This window comes from Thrips palmi, unplaced genomic scaffold (assembly GCF_012932325.1).
Source record: "Thrips palmi isolate BJ-2018 unplaced genomic scaffold, TpBJ-2018v1 HiC_scaffold_17, whole genome shotgun sequence".
NCBI classification, from domain to species: Eukaryota; Metazoa; Arthropoda; class Insecta; order Thysanoptera; family Thripidae; genus Thrips; species Thrips palmi.
This window is the reverse complement of record NW_023144626.1, coordinates 6293559-6313222: the sequence shown is the minus strand read 5'-3', so window position 1 is coordinate 6313222 and position 19664 is coordinate 6293559. Positions and strand designations below refer to the sequence as shown.

Here is a 19664-nt window from a genome sequence, read left to right as displayed (position 1 = left end):
CCCATCTGAGCCATAACAACAAACCAAGTTTTCAACAATATAAAAAAACAATTTTTATTTAATTGACAAAGTCTAAATTAAAAAATAACAACAGATACACACTTTCCATTGAAAAATGGCAAAATAGCTGAAGGAAATGACAGTCAACAAACTCAAGAAAGTAATACAGTAATAAAACAAATCAATTTGTACCTTAGGTGATAAAAAAGCCATGATCAGCATGAATCAGATCCATTAAGACACTCAACCATGATTAAAATGCATAGTTCTAAAAAATGGAAAAATCATTCATCTCCAACAAATTGGACAAGTGATGCATTTTTACGAACATTTTGCCCAGGGTTATATAGTATCTTCTCGATCTCTCCATCCTTTGGAGCCTTGATGACATACTAAAAGGAACATGGAAGAGCACTTTTAGGGTGTGTTTCAGTGACTGATGAATAAATTAGCAGTATTTCCCTACTTACTTCCATTTTCATAGCAATAATGACCAGCAAAGGATCCCCTACTGCAACCTTGTCACCAATTTTGACAAATACTTTGTCCACTACACCGGGCATAGGAGAAATAGCAGCACCTTCCTTCACTCCACTTTCCTTTGATAGCTCATTCACAAACTTCGGGATTGGGATAGTGAATTGAAATTTTCCATTCTAAAAAGCAAATTACAAAGATAAAATCAAAGTATGAAATTCATTATTCACTGAGACACCAAAATAAAAATATTCAAAGACTCAAAGGAACTTACTTCTGTGAACAAATATATGTCCCTCTCAGCGATAACAACAATTGATTTGCTCATGTGCCCATTTACTGAAGAAGTTAGACTAAGTTTACCATTATTTTTTATGAGACACCCAGAAACAATATAATCATCTCCACCATTTACACTTATTTTGTAGTCCTGAGGTGAATTGTATTTTACTTCAGTTGCATATTCTGAAATCAAGAAAGTAGGGCGCATATTAAATTTTTTTTTTAATTTCCAACATAATTAGTAGAGTTTGCAAGTTCAGAGATATACAAACCTTGTCCACCAGCCAACAGCTTTATTTTTCTGCTCAATTTGTGATTGAGACGAAATCCAGAAAGACTGTCAGAAAAATCATTGTTTTGGACAGTACCGACAATAGCATCATTTAGTTCACAGAGAACAGATGCAAATGCAGCCTGGACTAAAAGATTGTCAGAAACATTTTGTTTTGGAAATAGATTCTCATGATATTCAGGAATAAATCCGGTGTGGACATTCCCTTTCTGGAACTCCTTATGTTGGCATAGATTCATAAGAAAATTGACATTTGTTTCCAGACCAACAATCTTAGGAAGAAGGATATTATTAGTGAGACACATTGGTCATTTAAACAACCAGAAAAATGGGACAAAATGTAACAATTACATTATAATCACACAAGTTGGTGTGAAGCTTCCTCAGAGCTTCATCTCGATTGTTTCCCCATACAACCAATTTGGCTATCATAGGGTCATAATGAACTGACACCTCATCACCTTGTCGGACTCCTGATAAATTTAAATAAAAGTAGGTTCATGAGCAAAAAGGTAGGAACAATAGAAGTCCCTCATAAATCGAAAAAAGGAAAGAAATGATCACATGAGAAAATACTCCAACCTGTTTCAACTCGAACATCTGAACCAGGAGTGGGAGTCAGAAGATGAAGAAGCGGTCCAGCTCCAGGCATAAAATTATTTTGAGGATCTTCAGCATAAATACGAGCTTCAAATGCATGCCCATTAACAGGGATTTGCTCTTGAGTCAGAGGCAGTTTCTCTCCAGCAGCAACCTTACAAAAACAGAAAGCATGAGAAACATCATAGGACTGACAGAAAAAAATACCGCAGGCAAAATTAACACAGTAAAATACAAAATGTATGCCTTACCTTGAGCTGCCATTCCACAAGGTCAGTGCCAGTGATCATTTCAGTGATTGGATGCTCCACCTGCAGTCTGGTGTTCATCTCCATGAAGTGGAAGTCGAGGGAAACGTAATCCATTATGAACTCCACAGTGCCGGCACCAACATAATTGACTGCTCTGGCTGCAGCTACAGCAGCAGCCCCCAGCTTGGCTCGAAGTTCAGCCGACACGCCTGGCTGCAAGATAGAGCATCATATAAAAGATTTTGAAAGAGAAGAGAATTGCATTTTCTAGACACTATACTTACAGCTGGTGCCTCTTCAATGACTTTCTGATGCCGACGCTGGACACTGCAGTCCCTCTCAGCCAAATATACATAATTACCGTGTTTGTCTCCAAATACCTGTACTTCAACATGCCTAGGTTTTTGAACATAGCGCTCCAAAAGAACTGCATCATCACCAAAGGCCTTCATAGATTCCCTCTTAGCTGAGTCCAGCTGAGATTTGAATTCTGATTCTGATAGGGCTATCCTCATACCCTGTGACAAAAGTGGGAAATTAAATTTGGGAACAGAATGCAAGCAACGAATATTAGAAAGAAATTACCTTCCCTCCACCCCCTCGAACTGCCTTTATCATCAATGGATAACCAATTTTCTGGGCCTCAGACATCAGTCTTTCAATGGACTGGTCTTCTCCGTGGTATCCTTGAATCACAGGAACTCCAGCAGCATCCATTATAGCTTTAGAAGTGCTAATAGATTTTATCATATTTGTGGGGGGAAAAAAGGTTTTAACTATGGTGATGCTAGACCTCATAAGCCACACACAAAATTAATTCTGTTCACCTTTTGATTCCCATATCTCGAATAGCACTGGCTGGTGGTCCAATGAATGTGACATTAGTCTTTTCACAAAGCTCAGCAAATTCTGCATTTTCAGAAAGGAATCCATATCCTGGGTGAATGGCTTGGCAGCCTGATTCTGCAGCTAATTTCAAAATTTTGTCTGCTCTTAAGTAACTTTCTTGTGATGCTGCAGGGCCAATGTTGAAAGCTTCATCTGCCTTTGAAAGAGAGAAAAATTAGTTATAGACAATAAATTTAAAATTTACCTATTTTAAAGAAAATAACAATTTTCTTACCATTGCTACATGCATAGACTTTACATCTGCATCACTATATACAGCAACAGTACGCATTCCCATACGTTTAGCTGAGCGCATTATTCTGCATGCTATTTCGCCTCGATTGGCAATAAGAACTTTATCAATGGCTCTATGTTTTGTTCCGATACAGCGATATTGTTGTACGTTTTGGTGGCTAATGTAAATTAATAAGTTTTTTATAATAGAAGCAAAAATGCAGTTGCAAGCTAAAAACTGAAAGTGTTTATTAACTTACCATTTCGGCCGAATGCATCGGTAGATAAACGAAATCATGATATGGCTTGCTGTTGCCGACTCTTGTTTGATATGGCAGATTGTGAACAAACACCTGTTGCGAAACAAACTTTGAAATGGTATCTGATCTGACAACATGTCACAAGGCAAATTTTATTTATGATTTACAACTCCTCTAAATTCCATTATGATAGCGAGTTTAAGTGTTACCTCTATTATTTTAAGTAAAAGTGACAAAATCAAAAATAGTTTATGAGGATGCTAGAGATGACTAGCATTAACTCTCTACTGTTTTAAAGCTATGTCCATGTCAACTCTAAACTATGATTAAATTTAACATAAATAATGATATTTGAGCTGGAATCACTGGCCTGAGTCGCTCTTGCCCGGTTACAATCAGTTAAAACTTGCCCAGCCGATTCAAACACATGCCGAGGGAAAAACAAGCAGACAGCTCAGCTTATCACTAGTTCCCAGCGCGGCTCCCAGATGGCGCTGCTTGCGGGCGCTGTTGCCGTTTGTTGAAATTTTTCGACCGGCCTCCGACCGCGGGCGGCACGCGCACGCGGTCCGTCGGTCCGTCGTCGCACGTTGTCCTGTGGTGGAACGGACCCACCGTTGTTAACACAAGCTCCACTCAAGAATCCCCGAAAATGGCGTCAGGAAGCGAAGACGAACTTATCGGCGACGGCGAAGGTATTTTCCGACGTATTTTAACTCCTTTTGTCCACGACTATCCAATTGCGCAGTGGTGTTTGTCCTGGGGCCTTTATTTTTGAGACTTCCGTCGACGCTGGGTGGGCCGCGTCCCTTGCGGCGGGCGGCCTGCGCCTGCGTTTTCTACCCACTTTTGGGCATTGTGCTGAGACGTTACGCAACTCTTCGTGACCTCCGTTCGTGTCTTGGCCAGAAATTATTCTCCTCCTCCCGTGAGTTTAGTAGGCCTCTCTGCCTGTTTCTTATGGGCAGCCCTACTCCTCTCTCGGCGGTTCCACTATACTGAATTTGGTCTGAGCCGGGGCGCTGGAAGTGACTTGCAGGAGCAAGCTGGCCGGGTTCACGGCCGCGCGCTCCACGCTCCGGTTGCCTTGAGGTTGGTTGTGGAGGTCCTTGTGCCATCGCCTCCGCCTCGCCTCGCCTCGGCGTCGTGGGGGTGGGGAGTGGGGACCCATTCCGATCGCCAGATTTGAGATTGAATTTGCTGGCCCTGTTATCGCCCTTTCGTCCGGAGGCCTGATCTCGGCGCACGTAGACCCATAGCCATTGTTTACCCTTCCTGTGAGTTGCTTTCATTGTTGTGACCGGTAGGCGGAGGTGTATCCGGCAGGTGGCCGCCAACCACCACAAACAACACCGCCTTGGGCCTGCCTTTTGATTAGCTGTTGATCGTTTTTATTTTGCATTCTGCATTTTTTTTGTCCAGAAATATTATTTTTGTCATGGTGGTGTAAGTGCATTGCCTTTGTTTGTGTTGCAGAGGAAGTTCGCCCAACAAGGGCAACCAGAGCATCTGCGAGACGTGGTAAGAAAGCGGCAACTCCAGCTCGTGGAACTAAAACTCGTCGTGGGCGTGCTGCTGCAGCATCAGAGAGTGTGAGTTTGATTCCTTTTTTTACACTGTGTGTTTAGTGTGTTGGTCTTTACTTTTAAGCAGGACCCGTCTGTTTCTTAATTTCTACTATATGAATGTGCGTAATGCGTTCTTTCACTTTGTAAATTGTTCTGCAAATGCAGTCGATCTCTTGGAGACCCCTTCTACCCCCAGTGTGTAAAATAAAAATTCAGTAAGCTCTTTGCTTTTGGTACTTCCAGTGCAATGGTATACTATTTTGTGGTGCATAGTTTGTTGTTGGTCTATTCTTAAGTGTTTTTTATGTTTTCTTTTCAGATGGATGATGATGTCGAACAGTTAAATGGATCTTCCAATGAGAGTAAGTAAAGTAGTGTTCTCGTTTTTGCACTTCATGTAACTCTTTTAGCCTGTTAGCCTATACTTATTTTGTGCCATTTTTGCCATTTATCCCTTTAGATGGAAATTCTGATGCTGTACCTGAACTTGACGATGTTGCAATGCCACCATCCGTGAATAACGTACAGCCATCACCCCTTCGTGCTGGTATCAAGCTGAAGAGCAACAGTATCAGTGAAGACACACCAGAACATCAGGTAAGACTGGTTTTGGTGACTTTTCTCCTAATAAGATGTTCTTACAGAAGCTAATGGATTGCTTTCCACTAGACAATGACCACTGACATCTATGAAGAAGAGGCCCCTGCTGCTGCAACGGACATATATGGTGATATGGCAGAAGATGAAAGCATGGACGGCTCCAGACCTGCACCCACAGAAGAAATGGACACACAAGAGGCACAGTCGCATCAAGAGGAAGCTCCTGCTGAAATAGGCAATGGAGGTTAGTGTGAATCATTGCTTATGTTTCTCTCATATTTTCAATAGTTGGATTTTTCTAATGGCTCTTCTCTCTGTTGGTTTAGCTGCTGATGAGTCAGAAGCCCCAGTAAAGAAACCTAGGGAAGGGTCCAAGAGGAAACTGCCCGTTGATGGAGAGTATGACCCCAGCTCACCTACCTCTGAAGATGAAAATGAAGAAAATCCTGCAAAGAAAGCTGCATTGTCATCAGAATCATCACCCAAGAAAGACAAAGAGGTCAGTTGTGCATCTGCATCGATTGTGAAACCTGATATCTGGTTATGTACCTACTTTTCTTTCACTAACAATTGTTCTCTAGTCCAAGGCTAAAGTTTTGCCGGAGCTCGAGAAGTATTGGAAGGCAGTGAAGGATGATTCTGCTGATTTCACTGGCTGGACCTATCTTCTTCAATATGTTGACCAAGAGGTATAAATTATTCTGCTGTACAAAGTACCCATATTTTCTAAACCTCAAATTGAACGTCCTTGTTTTTGTGTGAACAGAATGATGTAGAAGCTGCCAGGGAAGCTTATGATGCTTTCCTGTCCCATTATCCCTACTGCTACGGCTACTGGAGAAAGTTTGCTGACTATGAGAAGAAGAATGGCAACAAGGACAGATGTGAAGAGGTACGGTGTTTGTAGATAAATAGCTTGTTCTTCCAATCTTCGGTATGGCTGGTTAGTTATCAGGCAATTTCTTCTTTCTGCACATCTGTAGGAAGTAGTGACTGCTCTATTGTATTGGCTGAATTTCTTGGTCCAGTCACTTCTGTGACTAGATCATCTGTGTGTTGGGCTTAATGACTGGAATCTGTGACTGACGAAGCAAACACACCCCTCCCACATTTTGGGTTATTTATTACAAGTGAGTAACTGTGGGCACATAGCCAGGCACATTCTAAATTTTAGACCTGTGGGATATGACACTGTTATTTTGCTTTGTATATCTCACATATTCCAATCTCAGCCACTATAATGTGCTGGTCTGCTTTGGTCGCAATGTTTCACAATCAAAAGGCCTAAATTTGGAATGAGATATCTCCTTTTTTTGTCTCACTGGCAAAATTTTTTTCCTACAGCTGTGTCTACAGGGGCAGCTTCCCGAGGTTACGTTAACAGCTTTAAAAAGAGCCCCGTTTATACGTGAGACCATCCTTTGTGGTAATAGGTTCAAATTTTTGTGTGCGATGAACCGTGATTTTTACCTTACCGTTGTGACTGATTGTACATGACATTTATTATTTTAAGCCTCATCTTATTACATTGCCTGTGTGCCTGTTATGCTAGCCTTAAGTTATGTTGTAAGTCCGGTAGTAGTTGTAAGTGGTCTTATTTTTGCGCTATGCACGATCTTCTAAAGATCATGTATAATTGGGCGGTAAAATTTGGAATATTGGTGGCGTTGATGGGCTTCTCTACGAAGACGGTGGCCACACCTCGCAGTAGGTGTGCGCTCGGTGCCATCAACAGGCGGATGGAAGGTGCCCCAAAGACAGCGTAAGGTGATTGACTGATCTACTCTGATAATCATTGCAGATTTTATCACGGTGGTTACACAGCTAGCCTTTCGCCTGGCCTTGTTTCTTTTTTGTTGGAGTCAACAGTTGTGTGTGTGATCAGGTTTTCGAGCGTGGTGTTAAGGCCATCCCTCTGAGTGTCGACCTGTGGATTCACTACCTCAACTACTGCGTGAAGGAGCATGCTGATAATGAAGACTTCGTGAGGGGCGAATATGAAAAGGCAGTTGACGCCTGTGGCCTTGAATTTAGGTATGGACTGTGGACAATTGATATTTGGGTACTGTGATTCAGTGCATGCACGTATACTTACGGTTGTTTGATCTCCACAGGTCTGACAGACTGTGGGAAAGCTACATCAAGTGGGAGAATGAAGGAGGCAGACTCCTAAATGTAACCGCGTTGTATGACAGACTACTTGCCACTCCCACCCAGGCTTACACAAATCATTTTGACAGGTGCTTTTCATTGAAATCAGAATCTTTTTACCTTTATCCATTACAATTATATTAATCAAATGACTATTCTGTAGCTTCCAGGCACATGTTAACAACAACCCTCCAAACAAGATTCTCTCTTTGGACGAGTTTTTCAAAATTCGCCAGGAGGTTCTGCAGCAGAAGAAAACTTTTGATCAATCACCTGCTGCCACAGACGATGGTGCACCTCCTGGTGAAGATGTGGACGCACCTCCTGGTGAAGAATCTGAACAAGTTATTACTGCTGTAAGTATCAAAAGAGTTGGATTTACTCCCCTTCAAAGTTCTTTGAATTGTACTACAGGAAGGTGCCATTTATTTGCAGAAAAATGACGAGGAGACGACTGCTGTTAGGGAGCGTATCATCTCTATCAGGAGAAAGGTTCACAGCCAAACAGTTGATGCTGTCTCAGCTCGTTGGAACTTCGAAGAAGGGGTGAGTACCTTGCCTCAAGTCATTTTGTGTCAATAGTGTGTTTGCTTGTTTTTGAACCAGTGCCTTATCGGTCTTCAACTACTTTGCAGATTAAGCGACCTTACTTCCATGTGAAACCATTGGAAAGATGTCAGTTAAAAAATTGGAAGGAGTACTTGGACTTTGAAATAGAACAAGGAGAAGTGAAAAGAGCTATTGTCCTTTTTGAGCGCTGTCTTATTGCCTGTGCACTGTATGAAGAATTTTGGATGAAGGTAAATATTCATACAACTGTTTCAGATGATTTGTCCCTATTGATTATTAATCTGATGTATTCCTTCATTTTTGTTCAGTTTGTCAAGTTCCTTCAGAGTGTCAAGGAGGGCGATTATAATGAAAAAATAAGGGAGGTTTTGAATAGGGCTTGCACAATTCATCATCCCAAGAAGCCTAGCCTTCATCTATTTTGGTCTGAATTTGAAGAAATGCAGGGTATGTGGAACCTTTTTTTCTTCCGTTGTCTATGTTTCTAGCATATGTGAGAGAGTTGATTTATCGGGCTGTCTATTCTCTGTTCCAGGAAATTATGACAAAGCCACTGAAGTACTGTGCCATATTGAGAAGCTTGTCCCTGGTATGCTTCAAATAGTTTATAGAAGAATCAACCTAGAGAGACGGCGCGGTAACTTGGAGAAGGCTAGTGAATTATATGAACACTATGTAACAAATTCCAAGAACAAAACTATTGTTGTTAATACCGCCATCAAGTTTGCCAGATTCTGCTGGAAGGTAAGTAAAATTTGTCATTTCTATTCAACATGCCATTGTATTGTTCATAAATATATTCATCCATTTTTTTTCTGTTTAGGTGGAAAATGATATTGATAAAGCCATTGGCATTTTGAAGAAGGCCCTAGAGGCTGAACCGGTATGTTAACTCTCATCTACTGCAGTCCTTCCTGTTATTGTACTTCAGGACCTGTACAATTAATTTACATGGTTCTTTGTAGGATTCAACACGTCTCAGCCTTCAACTGGTCAGCATGGAAATGGAACGCACCCCAATGAACGAGGCTGCCATCATTGAGATTCTAGACCAAGCTATAGCGAGGGATGGAGATCCAGAGCAGAAGATCATGTTTTCACAACGCAAATTAGAGTTCTTGGAAGACTTTGGAAATGACATCATGAGGTAATGTCAATTATGTTCTGTGATCAATTTGACAAAGGAGCTCTTAAACCCACTACTTGCATGAACTTACTGAGACTTGTTATTTTTGTTTCTAGTGTTCAAAATGCCCATGACGAATTCCAACGCATCTTTAAACAAGTCAAGGAGCGGAAGAAGAAAAACGACCCTGATGGCAAGGGGTTATCAGCTACAAGCTACCCCCCTCCAAGCTATGCCCAGAATGGAGCATATGCACAGGTATTAAAGGGAAATCCAATTTGTTGCTGGGGTGAAATTGTAATTTATCAATCTAAACTGTGTCTTATTTTGTCTTTCAGGCCTACGCTGGAGCAGCGGCACCATATCCAGCCACTGGAGCTGTCGCTGCTGCCGCTGCCACAGGAACAACAGCAACCACCGGCACTACAGCAACAACTGCAGCTGGCTACAATCAGCAATACAGCCAAGCTTACAATCAATCTGGCGATTACCAGAACTATCAGAATTGGGGATACTCACAGACTGGCTACAGTGGTTACAATCAGGGATGGGCAGGTTATTACAACTACTGATTATTTCATTCATTGTCATTTTATTATTACCTCTCGCACATATTCTGCATCAACTTTTATTTTAACATTTCACACAAGGACGATGAAGTATTCAGAGCAACTTGAGAGGAAATATCGTCTATTTTTAAATCTGTAGCCTAGAGCTCAAGTCCTTTTTTTAGGTTTCAGTCTGACAAAGATTTCCTTTTACTGAAGGTTGCTTCAATAATTTTAGCTATTAAAGGGTGAAATGGTGTTTATCAGCAATTTAGTTACTGAAGTGTAAAGACCTAGTCCTGATTACTTTGACAAGGAAAGTGAGCAACGGATATTGTCAAGTTTGATTTTGCTGTAATGTTCTCATCAATTTAAATAAAACCAATTCTGAAGCTAAAGTCTGTTACTATTTACTGCCCCTACCCTGAATCACCTCAAGCATTTTTCACATAGTGAGCAATTAGTACTATCAATCCAATACAAGCCTGCGCTTCATGACTTGTACCGAACCTAGCTCAACGGAAATAAGGGAATGGCCTGAAGGGTGTGCTGTACCCATATCCGTAGCCTGGGGCGTATCCACCGTAACCACCGCCGTAGCCTCCACCGTATCCGCCATACCTAGGAGAGAAACCAAATACCATATTTCATCGACTGACAGGCTGCGAAGCAGCAATGGTAACATGAACAAGTCATTACCATGGGTTGTAGTATGGGTTGTAGTACGGGTTGTTGGCTGCGAAGCCGAGGGTGGCGACGCCGGCCAGGAGGTCGGAGGTGGCGGCCGCCAGCGGGGCGAGCCCCTCGAGGAGGCTGGCGAGGCTGCGGGCGCGGGCGTGGACCTCGCGCTCCTGGCGCAAGCTACGCAGGCTGCGCGCCCCGAACACGGATTCCGACCCCGGGGACAAGCCGTCGTGCAGGAGCCCGTCCACGTCCAGCGTGGTGTAGTCGCAGGGCGGACTGATGCACCGGCGGTTGGCCAGCAAGGGGTCGATGGAGTGCGCGAGCTGCAGGCCCTGCGCCACGGCCAGGAGGACCAGCAAGGTGGCCGTCATGGTGCTCATGTCGCTGCGAAGCACCAAGCAGCACGGCGGGGAGGAGGATCGCCACGGCTTTTAAGTGCCGCGCCGTCCATTGACGTATCTCGTATCGGTGCAGCCCCGCCAGAGCAGCGACCGACGGCCACGGCCCCCCCGGCGTTGTTGACGACTCGACGCGGCAAGGGACCGTCCCGTCACGGAGCTCTCCGCCGCGCGGTCGCCGGAGTTCACGCGCCTGGCCTGCAGGGAATTCCCAAACAGAACTCTGCGAAACAGTTAAGAGAAGTGCGGGTGGCTCCGTCGTAGGGGTGAAAGTGCTGCCTCATCAAGAAGCGTTTCGGGGTGGCCTCTCTCTGAGGATGACTGGTGAGAACAGCCCGGTAGGTAGGCAACCCAACTGACGCCCTCCGGGAAAACGGCCCTTTTCCCGCCTAATTTTCGAGGATTTGGACAAGGGCGCCCTTGATTCACAATTGACCACCGGACATGGGCGCAGCGCAGATTTGGCCGCCAAGAAGAAGTGCAACTTTGTGGGTCAAGGTCGTCGCTCGGGCCGAGAATCAGGGTGCGTTGGTGCCGGCCGGGGCCGGGGCGCGGCGGGGCCTCGGTGCCGCCGATGTGCCCTCCTTTCTCTTGAGCCCAGCCCTACCTGCTACTGCCTGCTACCCGCTCGGCCCGAACCTCCCCGTCACCAGTTACAACCGCACCTATAAAGGGAGGGTCGCCATCGCGCGCACAGCCACTGCCAACAAGTTGGTGTTCCTGGCCGCACGGCGGCACGCTCGACATGTCTTCGGTGAGTACCTCCTCGACCCACCCTGCGCCCTCCGCGCCGCGGGAGCCCCCTGTTTCACTGTCCGGTTGCACCCCAAGCCCAGGTACTGGTCGGTGGTGGCGGTGGCCCTGCTGGGCTGCAGCCTGGCCACGCCACTGCCCTCGCCGCAGGCCCGCGCGGGGCAGGACGTCGCGGACGCCTTGAGCAGCGCCCTGGGATCCAAGGGCCCGGCCACCAGCTTCCGCGTGGACGTCCTCGACGCCCCCGTGTCGGACGACGGCCTGGACAACGGCGTCGAGGGGGACGACCCGAAGAGGCAGTTGTCGCCCGCCACGCAGTCCTTCCTCAGCACCCTGGGGACCGCACTGGGGCCCATCGTGGGCGCCATCGTGGGACCGCTGCTCACCAACATTGGCCAGAACCTGTCCGCCGGCAGGTATGTGTGCTAGTGACTGTCGGTCGGGGGGGGATAAGACCTTACACTCACGGCTTTCCCTTGTCTGCCTTGCAGCGGCGCCCAGGCCATCACGCAGCTGCAGCAGGCTGCGCAGGCCGCCGTGGCAGCTCAGCAGCAACAGCAGCAGGGTGGTCAGGGCGGTAACCCCGCGTCCGCCGTGGCCGCGGCAGCTGCCGCCCTCGAGATAAGCGGTTCAGGCCCGACTTCCACGACGGCGTCCCCCTCTCCCTCGTCGCCGCGCCCCAGGCCCCAAACAGCGCGCCCGACCCGCCGACCCGGGGCCCGCCCGTCGCGCCCCAACGCCAATGGCCGGCCCACCGTGGACGCCACCTCGCCGGCCCCCTCGACGGCGCCCTCGGCCGCAGCGCCGCCCAGCCAGTCCTTCGACGCGTTCGTACTGGACGTCCCCGGCAGGGGCCCGTTCCTGTTCCTCATGACGCCCAACGCCTCGGCCGCCGAGCAGTCGGCCGCCATCAAGCAGGCCCAGCAGCAGGCCGCGCAACTCCTCGCGGTAAGAGGCTGAACCACTTTGCAGTTCGTTCGTGGCGACAATGACAGCTAATGACGATGCCATGTCCATGTCAGGTGGACGGACAGTCTTCCCCTATCGGCGCCGTGGCCTCCCTCATCGGCACCACGCCCAGGCCCCAGGTCACCAAGCCCACGTCGGTCGGGCCGCTGCCCGTGCACCCCGTCGTCAGCGTCACCCCACCGCCACCGCCGAACCCACTACCGTCGTACCACTCCCTGCTGGACACCGACGAGCAGGACCAGCAGGGCGAGGAGGAGGTTGCTGTGGAGGAGGTGGACGCCCCGGACCATTCAGGTGAGTCTCTTCTTCTTTTCCACAAGGAAAATTTGTACACGAACTTGTCTTACTTTATTGCCGTTTTTCAGATGAGACACACACGCATTCTGATCTGGGGAAAGCGAAAGAAGATGGCAGTGACTTCTCATCACAGTCGTTCCTTGAAAGATTGTTTCCGGAAATGGTCTAACTTACAATTGAAGACTGAGCCTACATGTACCTAGTCAGGATTTAACAGCCTCTTGCCAGCCCTGTCCTGGCCACAGTTGTTAAAAACATTATTACTGTATTTATATTATTTATTGTACCTGCAGTTCTGCTGTAAATATATTTATTTCTGAACCATCTAGAGCGCTTTCATGAAAAATTTTTCCCTGTTCTTCTCAAAGTAAGTTAAAATGGATCAAAGAGAACAACCTGATCAACATCATAGAGAGAATAACATTTATTTTAAAAAAAACTGCATTATAATTTCTGGAAGGAAATTAAATCACATTCATAGATTCATTGAGCACCATTAAACAAAAATAAACAAAACATGGTGGCTCATGCTAGATTGACCAGAAGTTAAAAATTGCATAACAATACATATTCACAAATGTCAAAAATAATTTGAATATAGTAAGAGTATTGAGAGTCATCTGTTGCCCGTAAGTCCTCGCCAGTAGGACGCAATACTTGTAACTAGACCCCCTGCCATACTTGTTCCTTGTTGGCTACTCATCTGTTGAGAGAGAAGGCTTGCAGAGCCTTGAGGAATCTCTTGACAACCTGCTGACAGTGGTATCTGCACAAAAGAGTTAAATCAAGTCACATTTTGAGAAGAACCTTGATTGTTGAATTTTATTGATAATAATCAACATGGCTTACATTTTCCCATTCCTTATGAATGAGGGCGTCACTTTCATCTTCTGAACAAGAATCAACATCCTCACTTGCCTGAGCAAGGTCTCTTTGCAGCTGATCTTCCACAGACATTGCAAGCATTGGATCTATGTACAATGGCCCTTGCCTAATGAAAACAATAAAAATAGTTAGAAAAGCTAGCCAATGTTAGGAAAATGAAACTAGGAGACAGAATAATTTTACCTTCCCAGGTCGCTGACTTGAGTATTCAGCAGATGTAAAATATTGGACAAAGTGTGATTGGGTTGTAATATATCAGGACTAACATTCTGGGAAAAGCAGAGGTGGAGCACATTCCAATTGAGTCGAGCCACTCTCTTTGCAAACTTCTGCTCACTAAGTTCTGTCCCACAAAAGTCACTGCAAATAATCAACGTGTATTTAGAAACCGAAACCAATAGGCTCACACAATCATTAAACCTGTAAACTGAAGATCATTGCCAACCTGTATTTTAGTTGGCAGGGGAGTGGCACATCAAGATAAAATGATAACACATTAATGAGTTGTGCTGTATAAGTCAAAGCAGCACTGATGTTGTAACCTGGGTTACGCTCTGCAGTGTCACTAGCAGGAACACCATCCTTAGTTGAGGCCACTGTAAAACAAAGTTACACAGATGAGGTTTGATATTACTCAGGATTACACAGAAAATTTTTTTTCATATGAAAAGGCTGATTGCCAGTACCCCAGTCATTGTAAGCAGAATAATTTCCAGATCCAGGTAATGTTGGAGCGACAATACAATGCTGCAATTCTCCTGTACTGTCAGTGAACACCCATCGCCCTCTAATGTATGTTGTGCGTGTTGCATCTGCTAGAGCTGATACCGTATCATCACAGTCTTCCATACTGAAAATCACATATATGTTTCAATGATGTCAATTAAACGCAAATTATTACTCAAACAAAATTGAAACATATTTTTTACCTGCGAGTAGGGGCAACAACTGTTATAGGAAATATAAAACGTACAAGTTGAGGAACATTATTACGAATAACTTTTTTCAGCTTTTCTTGTAATTCATTAACAGCAGTCTCTTTCCTCTTAATATTAGATTTTGAGTTAACAACCATATCTGCCAATTTTTTCACTCGTTCAGCACATATAGGTAAAACAGACTGGCTACGACTGCGGTTGTCATCTTTCATTTTCTGTTCAAGGCTTTGGCCTGCAAACAAAACACAAGGAACACATTAAACAGAAAATATTTTGTTGTGACCTGTGTCAGTTGTGACCTGTATAGGGCTACAGGAATTGATGACATACTTTCACGTATGCTGTCCTTAGAGGCAGATAAAAGGCTGCGCAGAAGCTGAATTCTGTCTCTACACGCATTGATTTCATTTTTCTGAAACATTGAAATGGATTTAGCAAATTCGACATCTTGAGAGAGCTTTAAACTTAGAATTATACTTTTAATATGGCGGTGATCCTACTTACAACAGTGTCTACTTCTTTCTTCTTGGAAAGTCTTTTCTCACACTCGTCAACAATGAATTGACGTCTTTTCCTTACTTCTAATAGACGCAGCTGTTTCTCTGCAAACCTGAGAAAAAAGTCAAAGGGGCCATTCATTAAAAATGAATCAGAATGACGATGAAATAAATTGCTGCACCATAGCAATTTTAAGACCATTGACTGCTACTCAATATGGCAGTTACTGCATTTTACTCTTCTTAGGCAATTACTAGAGGAACGACGGCTGAGAAGAATAAAAGACAGCAAATGACATACTAAAGGGAAAAATCCTTTCTCATGTCTCTGGATGTAAGCCTACCTTTCTGATATGGGTGAGGTTGAGAGAACAAAGTCCCCATTTCTCACACAAACTGTACAATGGAAAGACTTTTGGCGAGATAAACACAGTGGGCAGCATTCTTTGGCAACGCTCTCATCAGTACTGTCTTCAATTAACGAGGATAAATTAAAATCAGCAGGTGCAATACAGCTGTCGTCAGATCCACTTGTAGCCATTTCTTGTTTCCTTTCCTAAAACTAGTTTGTTTGTGCAAAATTGATCTGAAGACCCACCAGATGGCGCATCAGTCGCTTGGTCGATTGTACAACAAAACTGATGCTTAGTTAAGACAATAAATAAATCGAATGTTTATGTCCCTATAATGATCTTATTAACTGTGATTGTATAAATGGATTGATTTGGCTGAAACAAATGAGCTTGTCAAAGGAAAGTTACTTTTTTATACGATTTGTAAGTATTTGTTATTTTATTTTCTGTTGGAGCCTGGAAAAACCATCTTGACCAACCTGATAGCAACAACTGTCATGACTAAACTGCCGACCGATTCTTTTCAATGAGATTTTCATTCAAATGAATATACCGTAGCGTATTAATGGTTTTTTGTTACACGAAAAAGAAGCAGTGATTGTCCATGAAGTCGTATAGTTAAAGACAAACGGCCTTGAAATTTTATTCGACTACGTTGGTAGTGACATCCACGTATCTAGTGGACGGCTGTCAAAAGGTTGGGTGTTATTTTGAGTATTTTGGTGTCTTTTCGATCCGTAGAGTAGCCTTTTGGCACTCAAGTCAAAGAAAAATGGTGACGCTGCTGAATACCGTTGACACCGGCCATGAAGATATGATACATGATGTGCAAATGGACTACTATGGGCTGCGGTTAGCGACGTGCTCCTCGGACAATTCGGTGAAGGTTTTCGATGTTAAAAATGGAACACAGACTCTCACCGCCGACTTGAAAGGACATTATGGACCCGTCTGGCAAATAGCGTGGTCTCATCCCAAATTTGGAAACCTCCTTGCCTCCTGCTCGTACGACAGGAAGGTTATCATCTGGCAGCAGAGTGGCGAGTGGTCTAAAGTTTACGAATACAGTGGCCACGATTCTTCTGTCAACTCTGTTGCTTGGGCCCCTCACGAATTTGGCCTGATATTAGCTTGTGGAAGTGCTGATGGCTCTGTGTCAATCCTCTACAATAGTCCTGAGACTGGAACATGGGAAGCAAGAAAAATCCCTGGCGCCCACACCATTGGTTGCAACGCTGTGAGTTGGTGCCCAGCTGCAACGCCCAACCCTGCGTTCGACTCATCTGCTAAGGAGCGTCAGCCTTTAGTCAAGAGATTAGTTACTGGAGGATGTGATAATCTTGTGAAGATTTGGAAAGAAGAGGGAGACCGCTGGGTCGAAGTGAGCAAGCTAGAAGTCCATTCCGATTGGGTTCGAGACGTTGCGTGGGCACCATCTATTGGACTCCCCAAATCAACTATTGCCAGCTGTTCTCAAGATCGAAGAGTTGTCATCTGGAGCAGCGAAGACAATGTTAACTGGATTCCCTATACCTTGCATACATTTGATGATGTTGTTTGGAGTCTCAGTTGGTCATTGACTGGAAACATTTTAGCTGTATCTGGTGGAGATAACAATGTTAGCTTATGGAAGGAAAACAATGAAGGGCAATGGATTCGTATTGATGGTAAAAATAAAGAGCAGGGCCAGTTGACTGGAAACGAGCAGAGAGAAATGTAAATTGTCACCTAGCATTTTGTCTTACGAGAAAAAAATTGTACCAAAATATTCATTATGTTGCATTCACTGTACGCCATTTAACTTTGTATTTTGGTCTTTATTTTGTAAATACATTCTAAGAATTTCAGCCGTGTTATTATTTTAATTTTACTTTATAAATGACTGTTACTGTTCTTTCCTTTCCTATTCTTTTTCAAGAACTCATTCAAATAAAAATGGGATAAAATAAAAGCAACAATTTGTCTTCACTGCCCCCTTCCATTCATTGCTGATGTTTACTTCACCAAAAACATACTGCTCACCACTGAAATACGTATATTACAGAAATTTGTCAGCTGAAGTGCCCTAAATTGAAGTGATGGAGAGAGAACAATTTACCTTGGAGAAAGAAACCGCTTATTTAAGCACGAACTTCCCTTCCGTTTGGAGTCCTCGTAGCTGAAAATATCATATTTTGCAGAGTAGAGAGTGGGAGGGGGTGTGGGCTTGGGGCTTGCCCGTGTCCGCCGGTGCTTATCAAATGTTGAGAGATCAGCTGATTGTTAGATAGAATAACACTCTGAAAGTTGTTAGTTACAGGGAAATTAATATAGCGCGGGTTATTTTTATTGCTCAATATGGTGGTGTTAAATCCAGGCTGTGAGCTAGGTTTGTACATTTGTTTATCACAATCAACAGTGTTTACATAACCCCATATGAGTCTTTGTGTATTGAGGCCTTAGTTTAGGTTAACATAGATGTTTTCACCATAGTATTATACTTTATTTTGTCTTCAGACTTGGGATGGCTTAACTCAATCCATGTGAACACTGCTGCTGTCCACCAACGTGCTGCAAACCTTCAGTCACGGAAAGCTGTGAAAGGTCCCTACCAAGCCGCCTGGCTTTTAAGAGCAGTGACTTGTATTGACTTAACGACACTGGGTGGTGATGATACAGATTCCAATGTTATGCGCCTGTGTGCCAAGGTAAAATTATTCATACTGAAATTTATATTTTCTGTTGAAAAATTCTCTGAAAATGTTTGATTGCAGGCTTGCCGAGCGGTCTCTGAGGATATGTTGGAGGCTTTAGGATTCGAAGCTGGTAATATTCAGACAGCAGCGGTTTGTGTTTATCCTGCTAAAGTACCTATTGCTGTTGCAACATTGAAGAAGATGAAAATGGAAAACAAAATAAACGTTGCCTCAGGTAACTGCCTGTAAACCCACAGTTAACATAAAAAGTATTTTCTTTTTAAATTAATTCAAACCAGTAACTCAATGATCATTTTTTTCTGTTTGTAGTTGCCACTGGATTTCCCTCCGGCCAGTATCCATTGGAGACTCGACTTGCAGAAATACGATGGGCAGTGGAGAAGGGAGCACACGAAATTGATATTGTTGTTGACCGCAGCCTTGTGATAAATAAGTTGTGGGTTGACTTGTATCAGGAAATTCAAAAGATGAAAGAAGCATGTGGAAGTGCACATTTAAAAACCATTCTTGCAGTTGGAGAGCTTGGGTCGTTTGACAATGTATACAAGGCTTCACTTGTTGCAATGATGGCCGGTTCTGATTTCATAAAAACATCCACAGGTCAGATTTTTAAGGTATTTTTCATATTTTATTGGTGGCTTTTGTTTACATAATATTCACTTTGTTTTAAAAAATTAACAGGAAAAGAGGCAGTAAATGCAACCATCCCAGTGGGAATTGTCATGTGCCGAGCAATCAAGGATTACTGGACTAGAACTGGCTATCAAGTAAGAGTTTAAATTATATTTAAATACTCCACTTGTATTTACAAGCATAGAACTCCCACAAAGTTCTCTCTATTCAAACCTAAAAATAATGATACAAAATACGAGAACAAAAAATTGTAGGTTCTATGGTTGTAGTAAATGTTTTCAAAAATCATTTGAAGTCTTACAAATTTAACCACAATTATCTTTAATTTTGCCAGGTTGGATTCAAACCAGCTGGAGGAATTCGCACTGCTGCTGACTCCCTTGCCTGGCTTATCATGATTAAGGAGGAGTTAGGTAATGACTGGCTCAATAACAAGATGTTCCGATTTGGGGCATCTGGTTTGCTTGGCGACATTGAGCGTCAACTACATCATCACATAACTGGCCGCTACGCAAGTGCAACTCAATTTGCTATGGGGTAGAAAAAGTGAAATATTTTACTTGTATAAAAAATGCTCTATTTTAATTATTAAACAAGACTGGATATAAACTAAATAACTCCCTTTGACTTAAAATTTATTTTTTTAATATATATTTTGGGATTGAACTGTCATCATGTACCTATTTGTTGTTAAAATACATTTTTGACTTACAA

General features: G+C 43.8%; 7 protein-coding genes across 12 annotated transcripts; 4 read left to right on the top strand and 3 right to left on the bottom strand.

Annotated features, from left to right (window-relative positions):
- Positions 1 to 28: 28 nt before the first annotated feature.
- Positions 29 to 3885, bottom strand: LOC117644108 (methylcrotonoyl-CoA carboxylase subunit alpha, mitochondrial). Of its 3 annotated transcripts, none has more exons than XM_034383325.1 (13): positions 3695 to 3885; positions 3285 to 3377; positions 3026 to 3203; positions 2730 to 2947; positions 2488 to 2635; positions 2187 to 2420; positions 1903 to 2115; positions 1634 to 1805; positions 1403 to 1524; positions 1032 to 1323; positions 752 to 942; positions 471 to 656; positions 29 to 392 (listed from the first exon to the last, which is right to left on the bottom strand). In XM_034383325.1, exons 2-13 carry the CDS (start codon positions 3320 to 3322, stop codon positions 285 to 287), a joined length of 2100 nt encoding a protein of 699 aa, XP_034239216.1. In that variant the 5' UTR covers positions 3323 to 3377; positions 3695 to 3885; the 3' UTR covers positions 29 to 284. The 3 variants fall into 3 exon arrangements, with proteins under 3 accessions (XP_034239216.1, XP_034239215.1, XP_034239217.1); XM_034383324.1 differs by having other exon boundaries at positions 3655 to 3884; XM_034383326.1 differs by lacking the exon at positions 3695 to 3885 and adding an exon at positions 3494 to 3644.
- Positions 3821 to 9879, top strand: LOC117644106 (pre-mRNA-processing factor 39). 3 transcript variants are annotated; one of them, XM_034383319.1, is made up of 19 exons: positions 3821 to 3979; positions 4761 to 4876; positions 5172 to 5214; positions 5313 to 5449; positions 5522 to 5696; positions 5779 to 5951; positions 6034 to 6141; positions 6219 to 6344; positions 7338 to 7486; positions 7567 to 7692; positions 7767 to 7959; positions 8039 to 8149; positions 8239 to 8403; positions 8482 to 8620; positions 8709 to 8917; positions 8997 to 9056; positions 9139 to 9320; positions 9416 to 9557; positions 9638 to 9879. In XM_034383319.1, the coding sequence occupies exons 1-19, from the start codon at positions 3937 to 3939 to the stop codon at positions 9869 to 9871; spliced, it is 2631 nt and encodes an 876-aa protein (XP_034239210.1). In that variant the 5' UTR covers positions 3821 to 3936; the 3' UTR covers positions 9872 to 9879. The 3 variants fall into 3 exon arrangements, with proteins under 3 accessions (XP_034239210.1, XP_034239211.1, XP_034239213.1); XM_034383320.1 differs by lacking the exon at positions 3821 to 3979 and adding an exon at positions 3986 to 4212; XM_034383322.1 differs by lacking the exon at positions 3821 to 3979 and adding an exon at positions 4294 to 4376.
- Positions 9880 to 10039: 160 nt separating this feature from the next.
- LOC117644112 lies at positions 10040 to 11508 on the bottom strand. Of its 2 annotated transcripts, none has more exons than XM_034383337.1 (2): positions 10560 to 11508; positions 10040 to 10469 (listed from the first exon to the last, which is right to left on the bottom strand). In XM_034383337.1, the coding sequence occupies exons 1-2, from the start codon at positions 10909 to 10911 to the stop codon at positions 10363 to 10365; spliced, it is 459 nt and encodes a 152-aa protein (XP_034239228.1). In that variant the 5' UTR covers positions 10912 to 11508; the 3' UTR covers positions 10040 to 10362. The 2 variants fall into 2 exon arrangements, with proteins under 2 accessions (XP_034239228.1, XP_034239227.1); XM_034383336.1 differs by having other exon boundaries at positions 10040 to 10468; positions 10547 to 11493.
- A 995-nt stretch (positions 11509 to 12503) lies between these two features.
- Positions 12504 to 13272, top strand: LOC117643512. The gene is made up of 3 exons (XM_034382440.1): positions 12504 to 12630; positions 12705 to 12945; positions 13017 to 13272. The coding sequence occupies exons 1-3, from the start codon at positions 12553 to 12555 to the stop codon at positions 13115 to 13117; spliced, it is 420 nt and encodes a 139-aa protein (XP_034238331.1). The 5' UTR covers positions 12504 to 12552; the 3' UTR covers positions 13118 to 13272.
- Positions 13273 to 13354: 82 nt separating this feature from the next.
- On the bottom strand, positions 13355 to 15867 carry LOC117643507 (beclin 1-associated autophagy-related key regulator). Its single transcript, XM_034382436.1, has 9 exons — positions 15613 to 15867; positions 15276 to 15381; positions 15102 to 15183; positions 14763 to 15003; positions 14520 to 14683; positions 14279 to 14429; positions 14017 to 14193; positions 13798 to 13939; positions 13355 to 13714 (listed from the first exon to the last, which is right to left on the bottom strand). The coding sequence occupies exons 1-9, from the start codon at positions 15807 to 15809 to the stop codon at positions 13565 to 13567; spliced, it is 1410 nt and encodes a 469-aa protein (XP_034238327.1). The 5' UTR covers positions 15810 to 15867; the 3' UTR covers positions 13355 to 13564.
- A 389-nt stretch (positions 15868 to 16256) lies between these two features.
- LOC117643509 (protein SEC13 homolog) lies at positions 16257 to 17576 on the top strand. The gene has a single exon (XM_034382438.1). The coding sequence runs from the start codon at positions 16394 to 16396 to the stop codon at positions 17339 to 17341; it is 948 nt and encodes a 315-aa protein (XP_034238329.1). The 5' UTR covers positions 16257 to 16393; the 3' UTR covers positions 17342 to 17576.
- Positions 17577 to 17796: 220 nt separating this feature from the next.
- LOC117643508 (deoxyribose-phosphate aldolase) lies at positions 17797 to 19567 on the top strand. The gene is made up of 6 exons (XM_034382437.1): positions 17797 to 17989; positions 18118 to 18308; positions 18375 to 18531; positions 18627 to 18917; positions 18999 to 19084; positions 19285 to 19567. Exons 1-6 carry the CDS (start codon positions 17959 to 17961, stop codon positions 19489 to 19491), a joined length of 963 nt encoding a protein of 320 aa, XP_034238328.1. The 5' UTR covers positions 17797 to 17958; the 3' UTR covers positions 19492 to 19567.
- The last annotated feature ends 97 nt before the right edge of the window (positions 19568 to 19664 follow it).